This window comes from Choloepus didactylus, chromosome 7, assembly GCF_015220235.1.
Source record: "Choloepus didactylus isolate mChoDid1 chromosome 7, mChoDid1.pri, whole genome shotgun sequence".
NCBI classification, from domain to species: domain Eukaryota; kingdom Metazoa; phylum Chordata; class Mammalia; order Pilosa; family Megalonychidae; genus Choloepus; species Choloepus didactylus.
This window is the reverse complement of record NC_051313.1, coordinates 89,194,928-89,210,278: the sequence shown is the minus strand read 5'-3', so window position 1 is coordinate 89,210,278 and position 15,351 is coordinate 89,194,928. Positions and strand designations below refer to the sequence as shown.

The 15,351-nt window shown below is 33.5% G+C and overlaps 1 protein-coding gene across 1 annotated transcript in view; it reads right to left on the bottom strand.

The window, feature by feature from the left end:
- The window catches only part of EYS (eyes shut homolog), a 1,792,869-nt gene that overhangs the window by 1,339,619 nt on the left and 437,899 nt on the right, over nucleotides 1–15,351 (bottom strand). Inside the window, 1 exon segment of the mRNA XM_037844664.1 lies at nucleotides 8,758–8,787. Coding sequence (XP_037700592.1) covers nucleotides 8,758–8,787 — 30 coding nt within the window.

The window sequence follows — 15,351 nt, the reverse complement described above, 5'->3', positions numbered from 1 at the left end:
AATTCCCTGAGACATTGCTCATATTTTTTCATTCTTTTCCCTACCTGTTCTTTCATGTGTAGGATTTCAGGTGTCTTGTTCTCCAGTTCTTGAGTGTTTTCTTCTGCCTCTTGAGATCTGCTGTTGTATGTCTCCATTTTGTCTTTCATCTCTTGTGTTGTGCCTTTCATTTCCATAGATTCTGCCAGTTGTTTATTTAAACTTTCAATTTCTACCTTATGTTCACCCAGTGTTTTCATTATACCCTTCATCTCTTCTGCCATATCTTCCCTAAACTTTTTGAATTGATTTAGCATTAGTTGTTGCAATTCCTGTATCTCAGTTGACGTGTAAGTGACTGGGCCATATCTCATTTTTCTTAGTGTAGGTTGTAGTTTTCTGTTGTCTAGGTATCTGGTTTCCTTGGTTACCTCAGAATGGGCTCAGGTTTCAGAAGGGGGCAATATTCAGTATCAGATTTCCCTTAGGGCGTGTCTTAGAAGATTGACACACCCTGTGAGGCCTCAAGCTGCTGTGCTTTTCCTAACCTTCCCAGCAGGTTGTGCCTGTCAGCCTGTCACTCCTGACTGGTGTAAGGAGGTGTGGCCCCCTTAGTTTCTGTTTTGACTGTTTTCCCCCACACTCTGGGGTCTGGTTCTGAATGGAAGGCCAGTAGTAGAGCTGGCTACCACCTCCTTCCTCTTAGGGAAGATACACGCTTTAGGGAGTTATCATCTGCATTTAAATAGGTTCTTTGTCTCTCTAACTCAGCTATCTCCACCCTTTTCTGAGTCAGTGTGCTGTGAATGGAAAATGGTTGAGGCTTCCTCTATTGAGACTTTCAGGTTGAGAGAGAGAAAAAGGAACAGAAAGCCCCCTCTCAGGACCAGCTGTGGACCCCGAGTTTTACCTGTCAGCCAGAGATAGCACCTAGTTTTCTGGGCTCCCCCTCCTGGGACAGAGAAATCTTCTGGCTCTTTAAGATCAGTTATCAATAAAGCCTCTGTTTACTTGTTGGGGATTTGTAGCTTGTATTGGGCAGTCCACATTCATTAATTAAAACCCCAGTTGGAGCTGGACTGAGGTAAATTTGCTTGTTCAGAGAGTGCTGCTTTCTACTACAGCAAGGTTTGCAGTTTGGGCTGCCATGGGGGTAGGGGATTCCCAGAGTAGTTCCACAATTTTACTTACAGATTTTATGCTGTGATCTCAGACATTCCTCCCAATCCAGGTTGGTGTATAATGTGTGGATGGTCATGATTGTCCCCCAGCAGTTATTTCAGATTACTTACTAGTTGTTCTTGGTTGTTTGTTAGTTGTTCCAGGGGGAATAACTAACTTCCATTCCTCTCTATGCCACCATCTTCCTCCTTTCAGTAATAGTTCCTCTTAAGGTTAAATCCAAATCCCTGAACATTTTCTAAAGTGTTGGATAATCTGACCCCTGTTTAGATCTCCAGTCTTATTTCTCATACTTCCTTTTCATCCACAAATAGTAGCTACACACATACACACTCATCTCACCTTTGGGCTCTAATCATAAAACCTCCTTTCAATCCCTAAAATCTTATTCTCACTTTTATTTCCAAGCTTTTTCTCATGTTGTTTCCTTAGTAATAAATATTTTAGCAGCAGCCTGGCCAATTCCTTCTTGGGCCTATGTCCTATTCTAGATGGAGTCTCTTTGGGAAAGCTTCTCTGTCTAGGGAGGCAAATCTGGATTAAGTATGTCTCCTTTGGGTTCTCTAAATTCCCTATTTTCTTTGCATCTCATGACACATGTTAATTAACCTGTCTTTATCCCCCACTTAATTGTAAGCAGAACACTTTTCTATATTGCTCACTACTTAATTCTCTATGCTTAGCACTGTGCATGGCTCAATAAATATTTTGAGTACATAATTTAATAATAAAATAAGTATAAAAATGGACAATAGAGTTAAATGAATAGTATTCTACATTATTGAGAAATTACCTATGCAAATATTTCTCCCTGCTTTATTTTATAATTTATAGTTAAAATGACATTTTCTATCTTAGCTTTCTTTTTAGAGTATGCCTATCAAACATGGCTATGCATTTATCACTGTTGGACATGTTTTAGTTTTTCTTTATAAAGAAGTCTTTATCAAAACCACATAAAAAGAATGCAATTATAATGATTTATGGCTATATACATAAAGTAGTTATCACTGGCTAAAACAATGTTTAAAAGCAAAGTAATTTAGAATGTAACAAAATATTTACTTAAAAGAATTTTTCTAAAATGTAAAGTCATTCTAGGGTTGTGGAGACCCAGGGCCTGGGCTTCCATCCATATAGAAGTTAAAGTCAACAGCCCTCCTCAGGGGAGAAAGAATGTACAGATGGTATCAGAAACCACTTATCTTGTGACCCATTAAAACTCTTCTCCCCTGACATATATACATTTATGCATATATGCTGATAACAAATCTCCCAACCCCTGTGTCATGAGACTCTGCTAAAACTATGTTCTCATACCTTATGGAATGTCTTTGTCCTAAACCCTTATAGGCTGCCCCTTGCACTCCCACCTTCATGGAGCACTACTTCCATTTTCTGGATGGCTGTCACCAAAGACTCTCCTGTTCATAAATCCTAAAAAAAACTCATGTCTGACTCTGTGTCTGGTGTGTTCTTTGGTCTTGCAGCTGCCCTGACACAAGCCCTCCAAGAGCTGGGTTGGAACAAGAGAGCAAAGAATTATTAATACTAATACATAAATTACTAAGTAGAAATTTTCATTTTCAACCTATTTTTGGTCACAAAATTTATTTTGGAACATACAACAAATTTAAAAATATAAGAAAACACTACAAATAATCAGAATATGATTATTCTGCAATCAGGATTCAGATTCTGGGAAAATGATGGTAGTATTGGGATTGCTTTTAGACTGCTTTAAATCACCACCTAAAAACAGAGACTAACCAGATAAGGAAACCAAAAACCCATTGAAAATATTTACAACTAAATTTGGTGAAATGGTATCCACATGAACACACACACACACACGCACACACAGAACAATTACAAAAATATCCACAAGAACTAAGAACTATGTGTTATAAACATCTGTTCAAGTGATAATCAAAGGAAATAGGAAATCTTACAGAATTAAAGATAAGAGAACATCAAAATAGCTATCAACTATCTTCTGGAAAGAACCTCAAAATATCTATCAAGTATTCTCTGGAAAGCACAGTAAGCCAATGTGAGAACAGTGACACTGGGAAAGGTTTTGTCTTTTCCTGTAATGGATGTGTACAAATAAAGAGTTGTCAAAATGTCTGAAGAAGTGTAGCATAATGAACTCACAAAACTGAGCTGTCATACCTCTCCTTCCAATGGGGCCTCAAACTGGGAAAAGCTGCTAGAAGTGAACTAAAAATGGTGCAGGATATGGACAACAGAGATGAAGGAAGAAATCCAGATAAAAGTGGCAGAGGAAGACAGACTAGGACATCTCAGAAGGCAGGTCACCATATAAAAGAACAATAAATAAAATTAACTAAAGAGGGAGCCCTGTGAAGTGAGGAAAGCTTCTCTAAATCATGTCTCTTTTTAAAAGTTCAAGAAGACTATTAACATGAAAATAAGCAACAAAAATATTAAGGCTAAATCCCATAATGAGTTACTATGAAAGAAGGGAGCCTACCTCTGTGTTCATGCAAAAGAAAGTTTTAGTCTACTCATTTCTACAGGCTTTTATAGCATACAAGGTAGTCTCCTACGTGACTGTTTTCAGGTATTTCAGGGAGGGTACATTTTTTTCTAAAGCCATAAGGTGTGATTACATGTCTTTGATCTCAAGGGACAATTTCTTTGGGGCTAGACGGGAAACAGCAGGAGCAGGAGACAGGGGCACAGAAGGAGCCCAGCAAGGAGCCCTTATCTAAATTGCTGCCTGCCTTCAGGCATGCAAAGCTTTGGCCTTTCCCCAGTTTGGTGCCTGCCTTCAGGCTTCCGGAGCTTGGGAAGTGGCTCCACTGTATAACCTACCAAGCCAGGGAAACTTTCATGTCTCCACAAGTTACTAAAAGAAAAAAGAGAATAAGGAATTGAATAATATCCTTACAGACAATCAAAATCCATAAAACAATGAAAGGAAATGACAAAAAAGTATACTAAAAAAAAAATCGGATCAAATCTCCAATGTGTTATTTCAGAATATGCTAAAAGACACCAAGACAATAATGTAAGCCATGAATGAACAAAATGCATACAATTAGGAAACTCAAGACACAGGAGTGAGAAATGAATGTAAAAGAAGATTAAGCCAAGAGGAACATAACAAAGAATGAACCATGACAGATAATGACTGAAGATGATTAGAAGGTGAAAGAGTAGAAACAAATTTTAAATTAAAAATAGTTGAAAGGAATTGACAAATGTCAAAGCGAGGCAGATTTATGAATTAGAAAATTCACTCAGAAAAAAAAAAAAAATAAGGAAAGAGAACAAACACCAAAGACTACAATTCAAGAAAACATTCCTGAAAAAGAAGAAGGTTTGAAACTATGTGAAAAGATCACAGAAAACATTGACGCAACAATCAACATCAGACATTCTAGAAAAATTACTGCACTTTAAAGAAAAAAAAATCCTTTCACTGTATAGGAAAAGTAAAAAACAGGAAGTGACATAATGGAAAGAAAATTAGAGCAACATAAGGCTTTTCAACAATGACCTGTTATGCCAGAGGAAAATGCAATAAAATATTTAAGAAGAAAGAAAATGTGAATCAAAGATTTTATATTTAGCAGAAGTAACTTCAAACTATAAAGGGTGCAGGTCTGTCATGATATCAATATATTAGAATGCAAACATAATTACTCCTGGGAGCCAAAATAAATAAGTTTTAGGTAATAAGCTTTAGACATCTAAAATAACTGAGACACATCAACATAAGAACAGTTGTTAAGAATTATATATATATTTACTTGTAGAACCAAGGATTAAATGAAGATTAAAAAGGAAAGTCCATTGTATGCAATGCCTATAGGCTCAGACATGGAGAAATAATACAAAAAATTAGGGGAGAATGAGGAGAAGTTATGCAAAAAAAATTTTAATATTATCAGAAATTATGCTGTTTATGCTTTATTAGCATTTTTGTTTCATTATGCTATGTCTATACTGTGGGATGAAGTAAATAAGTAATAATCGGATATTCTAATTTAGTCATCCTCTATTTCTTAAGAATAGAATTTTAATATGGAAGATTCTGGATATACAGATATTTTACAGAAGAGGTTGAAGATTCTAATCTTGAATTTGAATTGATAGTTTCAGAATGAAACTTTTTTATTTTTTATTAAATATATGTTTTCCTGTATATCCTACCTCAGTCACCTAATAAGCCTAGGAATATGACCAAGCCAGTAATATATAGGAGCACTAGAGTCTGGATTGTGGCCTTGAAATAGGTTTCTTTAAAAATGAGTGCTTCTGAGTCTGTGGCAGGAAATGTATAAGCTAAGTCTGAAACATCCTATCCTAAAAGACTGTAAGGACACCATAAAGTATGACCAAAGTCATGTCAGGAGTCAACTTCATAATGCCTTCTCCATTCAAATGTGTCAAAATTTATTTTTCTAAAAGGATAAAATTTTCAATTGATTGAATTCATGAAACATAATTAATTCTACGATTTCATAATAGTACTTTAAAAAATGGTCATATTTGGAAGATGATACGGAAAGAATTCATAATCTTGAACAGGGTCAGCAAACATTTTCTGAAACTACCAGATAGAAACTATTTTAGGTTTTGCTGGCCATATACTGGTACTTGACTCTGCTGTTGTAGCAGAAAACAACTATAGATGATAAGTAAATGAATGGGGACACCTATGTTCCAGTAAAACTTTATTTACAAAAACATGTGGTAAGCCAGATTTTGGTCTGTAGGCAGTAGTGTGCTCTCCTTGATCTAGAGGATTGACAAATTAAGGGAAAAAATAAATGATTTATCCTGCCTTCACTAAGGAAATTGCACCACAGCAACTCTTAATAATAAATGAGGAAAGCATCTATTAAAATTAATCAGTGATAATTCAATTAATAACATGCAATGGAAAAATAATAAATTAAGAATGGAAAAAAGCATTAGAATATTACAGTTTTAAGATCTGCAATAAATCAACAGTTTTAGCATTAAGCATCCACACCTGCCAATTTCACTAAAAATAAACCACTGGACACTAAGTGTCTACTGATGAAAGAACAGAATATCAACTACAGACTTCCAAAGGGATCAAATATGGATCTGACCAACATCCTTGATTTAATTGCCAATTTGCAGGAATACAGAGGAGAGATCAACATGTTGAAAGTTTTGGTTATGTAATCACCAGAATGCAGATTGTCAGAAATGCTATACATCAAATGCCCCTGGTTCTTCAGAATAAAAATTGTAAGGAAAAGAAAGAGATGAATGAAAAAACTTTAGGTTTGACTTAAAGACATATTAAATAAATGGGCATAACTAAACCTTTGGTGTCTGGGAATGCACACTTGCATGTTAAAAATATGAACAAAAGAAAGAACACATTGTTAATAATAAAAGTACAAAAATAAAGTGTTAGAATTGTTTTCAATCTCTGAAAAACAAACAAAATTGTTTTTTAAAGTGCATATTGTTGAATATCAGTTCAAATGTTACTCATTGGCCATTTCCTACACTCTCCAAATTTAAGTGCACTCACACATACACACTGACACACACACATACACACACAAAAAATACAAAAGCTTATAAAGATTAATGAGTAGTAGAAGTATTGATTTATGCTGAATAAATATTACCAATGTGTGGACAAAACCTGTTCCTAAAATATTTGCTTTTGACAAGATGCTAATTCTAGAAAATTTTTTAGGAATCATCTTTGATTCAGTCTGCCATGTCCAATCATTTCTACAGCTTTCTGTTATACAGTTGTACTTAGTTTTGGTGCTTTTCTTTAACCAAGTCTTATGGTAGAGAGTTCCAAAGTGTATTCATTTAGAGACACACATCTACCTTTTGTACTACATTATGCAGATCCCATGCTCCTTAACTCTGTAATGATTCCTTTCTTCAGCTCCTATTGTTCAACATTCCTAGATCTGAGACTCACAGCAGTATCAGCACAAAGTTATTTATTCACTTGTTGTATTACATCCCCCAAATGATCTTCCTGAGACAATTTCATTCAGCCCTGCCCTTGCTGCTGTGTCATCATGTCCACTTCTACTCAAGGCCTTGGTAAGACCTTGGAGAGATCTAATGGCAAGATATTATTAAATACAAATAGCTATCTACGAGGGGCTACTGTCAATAGAATATTTACAAACACCATTGTGGAATCCATTTTCAGGTTATATTTCAAACAGGAACATATACTTCTCACCTAGGAGCAGAGTTCAAAATATCATTCCCTTTGTGGAGGTGAGTAGGTGAGGAAAAATGATAGATGAGCAGTATACCAGTAGCAAACATACAGCAACAGTTCTTGAGCAGAGAAATTAACGGCACAAGAGAAGAGTTTTTGTGGAAATAAGTAGGTTTTTGACACAATTTTAAATGAGAAAATTCCTGGGAATATAATTGACTGCTTGGCCAAATAAAGACAAGGCCTCTGTTTCAAGAGAGCAATATGCCCAGGTATACTGACATATGTTTCACTAAGGATGACACGTCTGACCTCAGTGCATGTAAATAGTCAGCTCTAATTAGTCTGAAAACAAAGGTGTGTTGGCAAAGACTTCCAATAATTTCTTATGGAGGAATAAATTGAAATTGAGATTAAAATCACGTCATATAATCTAAGTAGTCACTGTGTATAATTATACTAAAAATTACTACCTAATAAAATGTCTATAATTTTCATTTCATTTTGTGGGTTCTTAACCAATCTTCTTGTTATCTGCAGTGTATTCGTAGGAGGACTTATAAGTTGAAATAGTGAAATCTTAGTCACTGTTTTGAACACTTTTGTTCCCCTTAGACAATGTTTGTACCCCTCCAGAGGTTTGGGTACACTTATTGAAAACCAAGGGCTTAATAATCTACCCACTCTTAAAATTTAATGATTTTATCACTTAGCAAAACACTGCCTACATGAATTCACATGTATTAAGTGGTTTTACTATTACCAGTGGTGTAATATAAAACTTTTTCACATTTTAAAGCAGTAAATATTGTTTAGAAGATGGAGACACTATACAAAATCCCAAGATGTTTTTCATCTCTGTATTTTAACATATTAAACAATGAATTACAATAAATAATTATTAATTAATAATTTATGAGTTTGTCCTTATAAATTCAGCTTTAATAAAACTTTTAAAATAAAAACAAAGAAACAAATATTTTTTAATCTCTGAGGAAATTCTGGTTGATTCATTTTTAGATTAATTCAGAACATTATACAATTAGGTATACACAGTACATTTCCTAAACATTACCTTGCCATTTTTTGTTTTAGGACATAAGATTTTTGCAATATTGCCTGTATATAGTTCTAGTGGCTTCATCTATGATACATATTTCTAAAAATACATGGTGAGGTAGACACCAAGTTTTCAGAGCCTAATATATCTGAGGAGAATCATATCAGCTCTTAAAGAACTGTTAACACATCAAGCCTAACCTGTACAGAATTGAAACTTTTCATTTGAAATGAAAAATCACTTGATAGACCTAAAGTATATAAATATCTGGTCACTCACCTGGCAGGCAACTAGAGTAAAATCTCACACTTCAATTTTTTACAAGGTTTGGAAGCACATTCATCAATGTCTACTGCAGTTTTTATCTGACAGAAAAGAAAATCAAACATTAAATAGTATATCAAGTTGGATTTGAGGAAACAGAAAGTTACTTTACAGTCCAAATGACAACTACATAATTTACCTGTAAGAAATTGAGAACACCACATTTTATTTTTTGTGGGACAGTTTTAAAGGTAGGGATGATAGATCATAACTGTTATTTATACAAATTAAATTCTTCAAAGAAAACTATCTATAAAAATTTAAAATAAGTTCATAAATACATCTTACAGTTCTTTCAATGTGGCATTTTAAATACCTCATTTTTTCTGGTATTTAAAATTAGAACAAAAAAGATTGACCTTAAGTATATCTGTAATGTACTTCTACTTTCTTTTGAAAGTGCCAACTTATAAAGTACTATTTTGCTTTCCATAAAAGACTGATTGAGCAATGAGCCAAAATGGACAATCTAAGACAAAACTACATATGTCTTAGATTATCAAATTAAAAGAGTTTATTCCTACAAAAATTTGGGTATAACATGAGTGACACAATAGTCCTAAAATATAATAAGTATAGACACTATACTCATGATATAGTGTGGTTAATTTATTTGTATTACTTTCATCATCAAGAACAACATTAAGAAAATATTTTTTATTGTGTTTTCTTATTCACTATAGGCAAAAGAAAATATACAGAATGGCTAAACTGGAATAAAAGAGTGCTAATGTAAATTTATATACAACTTCAGAAGAGGATTGGTCAAATCAATCTTATTTCATAGAAAATAATTTTTATTTTATACATGATAATAATAATATTATTTGCCATTAATTGAAACTTTATAATGTTGAGGCATTCCTCTAATTGCTTCATACATATTTTCTCTTTATACCTCAAATCCAAACTTTGAGTAGCTGTTATCACAATTTAGAGTTACAAAACCCAAGACTCAGCTAAACTAACTTGCTCAAGGCCACACACCTAGAAAGTTGTAAATTAGGATTCACTTTTAATTTTTTCTGAATCCAAAATTAGTGGGACTTATCCTCTCCATTGTTAGCATGACTTGCTAGCCAAACTATATTTTCTTTCACTTTTTGTGGTGGTCTGATCATGAGGCATGCTGAGTACATCTATTTAATTTATGTGTCAGGGGCCTGGGAAGCAAAGAGCCTAATAGAAGACAGAGCCAGAGCTGTTAGGAAATCTGGTTGAGCAGGTCCTCATTGAAACTAACTTCAGAAATGGGCTTCCCCATGCAAGTAACACCTCTTAGATACCCAGACTACACTTTGGAGCTAAACTCCAAATTAGGCAGGGAACTGAACTAGGAATTGGAAAACAAGGATCTTAGAAGGAAGAACAGGAATACAGTCCACTCTAAGCTGAGGTTAGACAGGGAGTTGGGACCTCAGTTGTCAGTGAGTATATGGATTACTTAAATTCACCTATAAACATATATTATGCCAAGCATGGAAGCAACATATTAGCTTTACATCCAATTCTTCTGGGAGTCCTCATGTACTACTCTTAATCTGGGATATATTGGCCCAGCAACTGAGTGTAAACCAACCTAAAAGTGACTGTTTATTATCACAACCAACTATGTGTGGTTGTGACCGCTGCAGAATGACATTCTCATTAGGTCCACATTTTTGGTCAAGGGTTGCATTTATAAGATGGTTCTTTGGACAAAGGTCTTATTCTGCCATCATTAAAGAAAAAGAGGAAATGGGGACAAATATTCACATCCATAATATCAGTTCCTTTAGTTCTCTGATTTAACAAGCTAAGACAACCAGCACAGAACAAAATACTGCAGGTTTATAATGGAATTGCACTGTAATACAAGGAAAAATGTAATAGCAGCTCTCAGAAAGACATGAATAAATGCATTAAGTTAGATATACAGAGAAACATTTTTTATTTTGATTTCAAACAGAATTATAATTTCTCCACTTTCTCAATGTCCTCACAAATTCACTAAAACCAACATAGGTAGTAGGATTGTTTTATGTAGGAAGGTTATTGAACATAATTTAGAAAGCCTTCTCACTGATGAATTTGCATATTATTTTAGATAAATGTCATACAGACAAAACAGAATTTCTTATAAAAACATTTTCCCAAAGTCACAAAAATCATGGCAATTATTTTTATTTCCTTGATTTCACCTTAAAATTGAGATGTCTACTGAAAATCTTAAAATGTGTTTACATTTATAAGAGAACTTCAAAATAATAAAAATATGCTGTATTTGAACAACTTCAAAATAATAAACATGCTATATTTTAATGTTTATGGAAAAAAATGTGCTTCTCTTTCAGATGACTCCAATTGTACTTTCCCTCATAATTAAACAAGCCATGCTTAATATCATCATAGACAAATAACTGTCAGAAAATTATGCCATAAGGCTTCCTGTAAACAAGTCACTTTTGTTAATTTCTAACTGATTGGGAAAGTGGCATTACTGAACCACAATTGTTTTTGTCTTTTCTGTCTTGTGCAACCCAGGGGTTGTTTAGCATGGTATGCTGCTGTAAGATGGTTTCTTAATTTAATTTGTGCAAGCTAAACAATCTTATTGTATTCTATCACTCCCACGTTTATATGCCAGCATGCATTTGATGCTTGCAGTAAAATTTGGAATTAGATCTTGAACTGTTATTTTATCATTTATAGTAAATAAGTTCTCCAAAAGTGAAAACAATAACTCTGATCAGAAATATTACAGAAGAAATTAAATATTTATCTGTTAAACCATATTTCATATTAATATATTTTCCCTGAAGCTCAATTGTGGATTGAGAAAGTTATAGAACACAATAGCAAAACTGAAAATGCAAAAACAAAGAAAGATTGCCAAGAAGGAAAATACTTTTTAAATGATGCCCTAAAAACAAAGTGGAAGTCAGGAGAGAGTGACTAATATCTGATATTTAAATTGACTAAACTCAAGGGTATTCATATGAATATGAATGGAGTTTCAAGAATAGACTAGGTAAAATCACCAAAGCAAAAATCATATTGGTGGCAAAACTGCTGTAAAGGCATTTTGTACAAATTATAAATATCTGAGGAGGCAAATTTAGGTACTTTGCAAAACTGTAAGTAAAACAAATTGCAAAAAAAAAAAAAAAGGGGCGGGAGCATGATAAATAAAGTGTTCAGAATACAGTGCATTCAATTGATCTGATATCAGGAAGTTTGGTTTCTTATGAGAAATGACATTTTATTCAATAGAAACATTCAGGGCTGCATAGTCCTATAGGGTAGCCACTAGCCAAAGGTGTCTACTGAGCCCTTGAAATGTAACTAGTGGAAAGAGGAAGTGAATTTTTAATTTTATTTAATGTAATTAAAGTTTAAATTTAAAAATGAATTCATTTTAGTTATTGGAAAACATTTTAGTATGTGTGAGTTAGCTTGAGTGTGTAGATCTATAGCTTCAACTCTAAATTTTATGAAATTTACATACAGATGAATATTTCCAATGAAAAATTAACATCCAAATAGAGATACTTTCTAAATATCAAAAATCTCTTAGCTTTTGAAAATTAAGTTAGAAAAAGTAATGAAATTATCTTAATAATGCTTTAATATTATTACATGTTGTACTAATAATGTTTTGGATACATTTGGCTAAATAAAATGCATTGTTAGTATGAATTTTAACTGTTTATTTTTTACTTTTTATTGTCATTGCTAGAAATATAAAATTGCATATGCATCATATGCTATACTGCTATTGAATAGCACTGTTAGAGAACAGAAATCTGCAGAGTGTTGGACATAAATATATAATAAGGAGTATATTTTAGGGCAATCTACTTTAAACTTACACCTATTTTGCTCTTATTTCTCTATTCATCTCCATTTCCCCTACTATTTCTGATGATCAGAAATTTTGATAAGATAACCCATGTTTCAATGAGGGTGAAAAGCCAGAAATGGGATGGTAACAGAGAAAAGAGAACAGTGGAAATATGTTAGACTTATCTTTAGTAATGGTATATGGCTTTTTATTCCTATCATTGATGGAGCAAGGATGGCACAGGGAAAAGAAAGTTTTTGAAATGTAAACTGTGACGATTCAAAGAAAAGGAGGAATTCAAGAACTTTGGGGTGGAGACCTATCTGCCCATTAACTCTGTTCCCAATGATAACTGTAAAATCCATGTTTCCTCCAAGAGGCTAAGAGAATAGGAGTGGATCACCTTGCTGATACTTCAGAACAGGATTGGGAAATGGTCCTCCCCAGATTGAGATTTGGTCAGGCCAGGCCCAGAGACGCAAGCTACTCTAAGAGCAATACTGGTAGGTAATATTAGGAAAACCTGGCCAACTTATAGTATAGTGACTAAGTTTTGGTGATCAAGAAAAAATAAAAGGAAAGACAAATAAATAACATAATTTTTCCCATGGTCTTGAAGGAGTTTAGCCAAAGTCAACTTTAATAGGGATTTTGAAACCAATACTTTACTTACTTCTTCAATATTGATTTCTTACTCAGTTCTATTCTCATCAAATAGGGTCAATTCCCTAAAATTCACTAAAAGTACAAAACTGTTATAACTTCCCTTTGGAGGCTGAAAGAATGGCTTTTTGGACTTAGCTACTAATACCAGATATGATAATTTTGCATTGCCTCAATATGCTGGGGTTCATTATTGATAGATCAAAGAATCTGTGAGCTCTATCAGATGTGATTTTTGAAAGGGAGGATGCTTGATTGTTTTAGGTCTTCAAGTCACAAAAAAAATATGAAGAAATATTTTTTAACAAATGGATATGGTTGGAATTTTCTGTGTATTAATTAAAATACAAAGAAAGAAAATTGTTAGCTAAATCTCTATATCCTTTTAAGTAAATTTACTGAATATGGAATATGCTCCTCCAGGGTAAATGATAAGTTGTAATATTTCAAGACCTCCAAATTTTACATAGTTTTATGTCCACTGATGACTTTTGTTTCTCTGATCTTATTTGAATCTTATAAACAACCCAGCTTCTTCCTATCCATCTGAAAACCCACATAATCAGTAAATCCTAAAGACCAAACAAAACACAGTCCACATCAAAGCCCAAACAGGTGCAAATGCTCTTACAGAAACCATAGTCATTTCTCAGTCTCTCAAGGCTGCTCTCACCATTATGATTTTCAAGTCCCTGCATTTTAATGGTAAAGGGTGATATAGTAATCTCAACATTTATTTAATCTTAAGTACTACTTTAGATGGTAAATATAATTTTACTATGTAATATTATGTTGAAACAATACTAATAGAAATAATGTATGTGCCTATGGCATATCAGATCCTAAATGACCATTTGCTGTATCTCAGGGGCTCCATATAACAATCATTATATAAAATCACCATCATTTCCAACATCAAAGGTGAGAAAAGCAAGCTTAGGGGGTTTAATCTCCAGCCTAAGGTAACAAAACAAGGATATGTTGGACAGGACTCTTCCAAGATTTTGTTCCCACATCCATGCCTTTACCCCTTGTGTTATTTTGACTACTGCAACATCCTTCTTTTGACAGTTTCATTGTAAATTTACAAAGAATATTTTTGATTTATCATACAAAATTGTATTTGTTACTTTAAATGGAGACTTCCCAATATTACTTAGCTATTTAAAGGAGCCATTCATCAAAAGTCACATTTATATTTGCTTTCTTCCAAGAGAAACATGAGAATAATAAACTCAAGTATACAGATACCACTTAAAGAGATTTTTGAAAGAATTAACATTCACATCTTTTCTTTGTCTTTGATTGGCAATATGATTTTAATGCCCAAAGCAATAATTTTTTAAAAACTTAATTTAAATTGACTTTTAATTTTCATTTTCTTATTAATCTTCTTCAGACTATTGTGCATGGGTCACAATTTTTGACAAAATTTGAACTTTTGGGAATAGAAGGCCTCTTGTGCCAAGAACTGCTGAAATTCTTTACTCCAACATTTGACATTTTATGCTCTTCTAAATGTATTCTAATGCATGGTCACGCTACAAAATGACTATCATTAGTGCTGTCACAGGCCATGGCTGTGGAAGACCATGACTAATGCTAAGCTATCAGCAGTGTCAGGGCAAGGTATATTCTCATAATTTCTCAAACTGACCATGGAACCAATTTCCACTGATCCCTAAGTCATAAAACTTTACAATTACCCTGAGTTCATTAATAATGTATTACAGTTCTCCTTCTCAGTCAGAGTTTAATCACACCCATGTCTCACAGGAAGGTTGACAAGTAAGTCACAAGATTATCCATATAAATGCCAAGATTTATTTTCCTAACATAAATGATCTAACCTAGTCAAACAGAGTTAATAATAAAATCACTCTTTCTGAGATTATCATTCACCTGATTGCTATGCCCATTTGGCCTTATATCTCAACCTCTAATTGTGGAGGTTATGTATATGGTCCACATAAATAAACCAATTTACAAGAGTCATGTTCATTTTTGCATTAAAACATACAGGACCCAGAATATATAATATTGCTCATCACTTCTTTGTAATATACATGGACCCAAATGTTTCAATTTTATTTCTTGCCAATGGGA